This window comes from Ipomoea nil, unplaced genomic scaffold (genome assembly GCF_001879475.1).
Source record: "Ipomoea nil cultivar Tokyo-kokei standard unplaced genomic scaffold, Asagao_1.1 scaffold1125, whole genome shotgun sequence".
Lineage (NCBI taxonomy): Eukaryota > Viridiplantae > Streptophyta > Magnoliopsida > Solanales > Convolvulaceae > Ipomoea > Ipomoea nil.
In genome coordinates this window covers 614,603-621,331 of record NW_017617553.1, presented here as the reverse complement: position 1 = coordinate 621,331, position 6,729 = coordinate 614,603, and the positions used below count along the sequence as shown (strand labels likewise).

The window sequence follows — 6,729 nt, the reverse complement described above, 5'->3', positions numbered from 1 at the left end:
TCTTAACCAAAATATAATCTTGGCCTTGACATGAACAAAAAAACTTGACTCAATCAAAATAAAATTGGGGAGTTCTAATTTTTCAAAATACATTTTGCCTCATCAAAATCTTTCAATAAATTCTTAACAATTTCCACATTTTTATGATGCCAAAACCCATACCCAAGTCATTTGGCTTCGTCAAAATTTTGAAAATAATATTTTTGACGAATTTTATTGCGACTAGCCATTTGACGGGTTTGACAAAATATTAGACTTAAAAGATAATCATAATCGCATATTGAGACTAAAACGAGAGGTTTGCTAGAATTTTATTTTATCTTGATTTTTCATCCCCTTAATATTATTTGCTCAAACATACGACATACACATATGATACTAATTTGTCCAAATAAAATCTTAGACCACAACAACCAACAAAAAAAGACAATATAAAACAAAAATAACACGGCAAAATAACTAGCAAAGTATATGAGCAATGACCGTGTACATGTAATAGAATAGATGCACAAAAATATAGCAAATGATCTAGCAAGTAGTTTACCTTCCTTTTGCTAGCATGCCATTGACGTGCTCCCTCATCTTTACAAAATCATTTTCGTAGTCAACGTTGAAGTAGTGTTCCTTGATCTGTCCGGTTACGTAAAAACCATAAGCTTCTTGAATTGTAATTCCTGGCTTCAAACCATAGGATGCACTCTTCGAAGGTTCTCCCATCACTCATTTCTTCAATTCATCGGTGTTCGGAAAATTCTTGTAGCTCTCACAACATCTGTATCTTGGCATTCTGACTAGAACCATTCCATCATTTTGCTACCACTTCCTTGACCTCATCCTTGACTTGGGGTTCTCATAGGAGATGTTCGAACAACTGGACATCGACACTCCAAGGAATTTGTACCACTTAAGTTCAATGTAACCTGAGTGCTTGGCGCACATACTCCTTCATGAGTTGATTCGGTAATCTCCGTGGCTGTGTGAGGATAAAATGAATTAAGGCTCAAGTTGTCATCTCCCATGGAAGAAGGGTACGGTTCTAAATCTACAATGCAATCAATTTCGGCACTCCGTAAATTTGAACCTTCTTGTGGAGCCCTACGAGTCTCAAGCGTAGAATTGTGTAGATCAGAGCTTGGTTGATCTCGGCTTGATCAAAGTCTCCCGATTGATCAACTAATTTAAGACACCTTCAGTACACACTCCTTTTTTGGTCATCCTGCACGCTGCAACTTTAGACATAAAAGTAGAGTTAACAAATGATAACCTCGTGGCCTTTGCGAGGTCACGAGTCCCCAACCAACTTAGTGCAAAATCCTACTTGTTCTTTGCATCTTGCCCAATTCTAGATGTCATAGTGTCATATTCGGCAAGCCTCCAATTCCTCCAACTCTTAACTCGTGCAAGTTCATCAAGCAACAAATTGTTTACTCCAACAATGGATTGTCTTCAACCTTCACACCTAGCAAAAAAAAAAAAAAAAAAAACAAAACAAAACAAACAAACAAAAAACAAAACAAACAAAAAAAACAAAGCAAACAAAAAATACAAAAATAAAAGAAAAGCTAAAATAATTTTTAAAAAAAAAAAAATTGCTATATTAATAAAACTAAGGGTGGTGTGTTTGGTTGACAGGTTTAGCTCTAAGGAATTGTTTGGTTGATAGGTTTTTAGAACACTACTATGTGTTTCAAATACCCCCTTAATTGAAAAATCCCTACCCAAATAAAATAAGAGTGTCGTCCGCTTTCATTCCCTTATTCCTTCTCATCCCCTTTGATTAGTGCTTTTAGATTTTTGTTTTTATTTTTTTTGTTCATATTGGTGTTTTGGATATCTTTATATTAGAATCAATTGTCTTGATTTTGTGCTTTTGTATTTTTAAAATCTTTATTCCCATTATTGGATCATACATAACCAAGCAGCATTATTGATAATCATTCTCATTCCACCCTACTAACAAACATGAAAAATACTTTCACTAAAACCCATTACCATTACCAAGTATTTGATACTCATTCTAATTCTGATTCCCATATGTGAACCAAACATACCATAAGTGTTCCTAATATCGAAGTCTTTGGCAACGCTGCCAAAAAAACTTGATACCTAATTTCAAACTATACTTGAAACTGCGACATACACCTCCTAATTTATGCTAATATCTTTGTCAAGAGTATTAACAACTAATTACATTGATTATCGTAATCTCTTCTAAATGATTTGTCTCAAACACAAAGGATTGATGTCATCCTATCTTTAGGGTTGCAATCCACCCCTTCCAATCGTGTGAGGTCTACACATACAAAAGATATCTCTATCACAAAATGCGTGTATCAATCAAGAATTTAATAATCCGGAATTATTAATTCAAGAACGATATAGATCAACATTGAATTAAAGGAAAAACAACATTATTATGGCAAGAAAAAAAAAAACACACAAGGTATCATCTTTGGGTTCATAGTAAATTCAAGTGCTACAACATTTAGCTTCTAAACATGGAGGCAAATACACAAGAAATCAAAGAAACTATTTGAAGAACATAGAAAATTCTATTTAATCCGCGAAGAAATCTTGATTCCTAGCCTTCTTGAGATGTAAAAATATCTTCCCAAGAGCATATGAAGACCCCAAAAGTGTCTTGGAACATTTTCTTGAAGTCTAGGGTCAAAACGTCACACCAAATAGTTAAAAACGCGTCTTAAATAGATTACCAACAATTGACACGACTGTGAAGTATGCGGCCGTGTCAAAATCTGATATGCCAAGCAAACTCTACCCACATTTTCACCCTAATTTTTCCTGAATATGTAAAAACTATTAGCATGAAAGTTATAGAAGATTGTCTTAACTTTCCAGGGACGACACTTGAATCACCTCAATTGAATTTCATATGAGAGATATGATAAAAAAATACTCTCAACATATTATAAATTGCATGTTCAGAAATTCAATAAAAAAAAAAAACAAATATTAATGAATTGAGTATCATATTCCAAAAAAAAAAAAAAAAAAAAAAAAAAGATACAAATAAAATCATTATAAATGTGATACTTAAAAATAAGTTTAGTTAAGTACTATTCAATTGCAATGGTCCGTGGTGAGTTTGTTTAGTTGGAGGGAAACGGCTTGCATGATGTTAATAATGACGAAGCTAAATGGTCACCACCGGAGGCGGGAAGGATGAAGCTAAACACCGACGCCGCTTTTGACTCTGTTCACAACATAATGGGGTTGGGGTGGGTGTTGCGTGACGATGGAGGGCATTTCTTGGCTGCAAAGAGTATTCGGATTCAAGGGCAGTACACGATTGTTGAAGCCGAGGCGCTGTGTATGCGTGAGGCGCTATCTTGGTTACGTGATACGGGTATGGACGAAGTAGATGTAGAAACAGATTCCCAATTGTATTTTAATACGCTGAGGTCTGAGTCTTTCGTTTCTACGTTTGGTTTTTTAACTGATGATGTAAAACAAGTTGCCTCAATGCTAAACAGGGTTAACTTTGCATATGTTAAGCGATCTGCGAATCGTGCGGTCCATGCACTAACTAGAGAAGCGGTTTCTATGTCAGGTCCCGAGGAGTGGTTAGATGTACCACCCAACTATTTGGTTCCAATTCTTGACTATGATTTAATGAATTGAGTTATGTTTTCCAAAAACAAAAAAAAAAAAAAAAAAAAAAAAAAAAAAAAAAAACTCATTGAGAAAACAAATAAATAAATAAATTATTGTCATCAATTAAGGACAAAAAGGAAAAAGATAAATCACTACCTAATATATTAAAATTAATACATAAATAGACATCATATGACTAATTTCGTTTACTAATTATTGTCGTTGATGTTGCTCTTGCCAACAATTAGTGAGATCATGTTGTCATGCTTCAACAAATAAATAAACTAACCCATCTATCTACTCGAATTCAGTCCATTATTTCATCCATTTATGAGGTGTGTGTTGTCATGATACTTGTCTCATCTTTATATGGAAAAAGAAATTGAAACTGATTCAAAAACAATACGTTTAATCATCTATTTTTATATTCGAAAATAATATGCTTAATACTTTTTAACATCAATTTAAGTATCAAGCTTTCTCCCACATTGCTTGTGTATCTCACTATTTCTCACTATTTAAATTACCACTCAATTTAGAAGGTTTCAAGTGTTATGAAGAGGAAACAAGGGGAGAGACCGTGCGCACCGGGCGGCGTGACACGGTGTGGTCAAAGTTTTGTCCCGCACATCTTTCCTTTTTAACTCCTAATTTTAAGGAGTTTTGACCACCTTGTCCGCACACTATTCACAAACCGTGAACGTGCATGGGACATGAGTGATTCTCCTTCACTTGCTCTCCTTCTTTGTAGCATTTCACTGGATGGGGTGGTTTTATTCTCAGTATATATAACACACTCCATCTCAGCTAATAATACACGCTGAGAACCTTCCTCCCACCTGAAAAATCCTAAACTTCCATGTTCATAGTGAATCTGTGTCTTCCTATCGAGAGCATGCGATACCCTGGTCGCAAATGCTTTTAAGGGAGTGATTTATATACACGCCACAGATATAAGTTTCCTACTTTTTCCCTATCCATTTTCAGCGCCTATTTGCAGAATTCGAAGATCATTATTACTGCATATTTCGACGCTTATATAAAGTTGGTGGATCGGAACTGCTGTTGCATTCTCCAATTTTCTGCTGCTGCTAATTTCGAAGCATATATATTGCATATATATATATATATATATATATATATATATATATATATATATATATTCGACACTGCTGAAGCTACTAGTGTTATTATTATTGTTGGTGTTCGAAATTGAAGCTGCCACACTGCTTCATTCATGCTTCATTGTTAATTATTATTGTTATGCCAAATTAAGGCTTCACGCTAATTGCAAATTTATTGCTGCTATTCGAAACCGAAGTTGCTACTCATTTTATTGCGTTTGTTCGACTCACTGTTGCTGTCCAGGTTGGTTCGCATACACGCAAACAACTTTCAACAATTTAAAAGCATTTTCTTTAATCAACAATGTCGAACACTCACTCCGACATAACGCCGGTTGAACCTCTCACTGGGGGCTTGAACTACAAGCGATGGGCTGGTAAGGTGATGATGATTCTCGAATCTAAAGATATAGACTATGTCATCTTTGAGGATTCTGAGAAGAGTACGGAGACAGTGGCGCAAGTTCCTGCTCAAACTGACAAAACGGTTGCAACAGAAAAGCAAGCATCCTCTGCAGACTCAACAGCTGAAAAAACGACTCAGGTTCAGGCCACTGCAGCGCTACAGACAACTCGAACAAAATTCGAGAAAGATAATAAAACTGCACGGGCAGAAATTCTTCAACGAGTAAGTAATCCGCTTTTTGACATTTACTTGCCGTACCGGTCTGCTAAAGTGATATGGGAGCTAATGAAAGCCAAGTTTGGCGTGGATGATGTTGGAAGGCGAAAATATGCTGTGCACAGATGGCTGCACTTCGTGATGACGGACGACAAAACCGTTACTGAACAGGTACACGACTTTGAAAACCTGGTAGCTGACATGAAATCTGAAGGAGCCCTGGTCAATGATGCATTTCTGTTGGACGCATTGGTTGATAAGCTGCCCGATTCGTGGTTAGACTTCAAGAACAAATCGAAGCACGAACTGAAGAATCAGACTCTGGAGCAGCTAATCAACACTATCAATATAGAAGAAGAGAACCGATTGGTTCAAAAATCTAGTAATTTTTCTGATAGTATTAAAGTTAATGTCGTTGAATCAGGTGGAGGTTTTGACAGGTCTAAAACTGGGGAAGGTGCCAGAAACCAAAGGAAGAGTTCAAAACCAAACAACAATAACCGTGTGAAAAACGGTAAAGTTCAGAAAAAAAGGAAAAAACAATAAAGAGTGTTATGTTTGTGGGAAACGTGGCCACAAGGCTGCTCAATGCTATCACCGAAAGGGTTCAACGAACCAGACAGGTCCAAAACCTACTGGTGAAGGGCAAAAGAATCAAGCAAACGTAGTGGAAAATTCAGGAGATACCAAAATGGTAGCTGCAGTGATAACTGAAGCAAACATGGTAGGAGATCCAGATGAGTGGGTTGTGGACACGGGAGCTACTCGTCATTTCTGCAACAACAAAGACCTGTTCAAGGTGCTCGAGCTCAACACCGGAGACGAACAAGTCTTTATGGGTAACTCCAGCATCTCTAAGGTAAGTGGTAGAGGAACAATTGAGCTAACACTTTTTTCTGGAAAGCTTCTGTTATTGAAAAATGTGCTTTATGTTCCTTCCCTGCGTAGAAACCTAATTTCCGGAGGCCTATTGAATAAGGTTGGAATAAAAATGGTTTTTGAGTCTGACCGCATGGTTCTGACTCGCTGTGGAAAATACCTGGGAAAGGGATATTTTCGTGCTGGCCTTTTTGTGTTAGATGCTTCTGTAGCTAGAAATCAGGTTGCTCTTGTAGGCTCATCTAAATGTGATCTCCTTTCTGACAATGTTGCCAATAATAAAGTTTCATCTTCTGCGTATATGGTTGTTTCTTTAAATCTTTGGCATGATAGATTAGGACACGTTGGCACTAAATGCTTAAACAGACTAAAAAGCATGAATTTACTGCCAAAATTGTCAAATGAAGCATGCACACAATGTGAAATTTGCGTTGAATCTAAATTTGCTAGAAGTTCGTTTTCTACAGTATGTAAAAGAAAGACATCTGT

At 36.4% G+C, this 6,729-nt stretch overlaps 2 protein-coding genes across 2 annotated transcripts; both read left to right on the top strand.

Annotated features, from left to right (window-relative positions):
* The first annotated feature begins 3,183 nt into the window (after positions 1–3,183).
* On the top strand, positions 3,184–3,642 carry LOC109183388. Its single transcript, XM_019333468.1, has one exon. It carries the CDS (start codon positions 3,184–3,186, stop codon positions 3,640–3,642), a length of 459 nt encoding a protein of 152 aa, XP_019189013.1.
* Positions 3,643–5,043: 1,401 nt separating this feature from the next.
* On the top strand, positions 5,044–5,907 carry LOC109183387. The gene has a single exon (XM_019333467.1). It carries the CDS (start codon positions 5,044–5,046, stop codon positions 5,905–5,907), a length of 864 nt encoding a protein of 287 aa, XP_019189012.1.
* Positions 5,908–6,729: the final 822 nt, after the last annotated feature.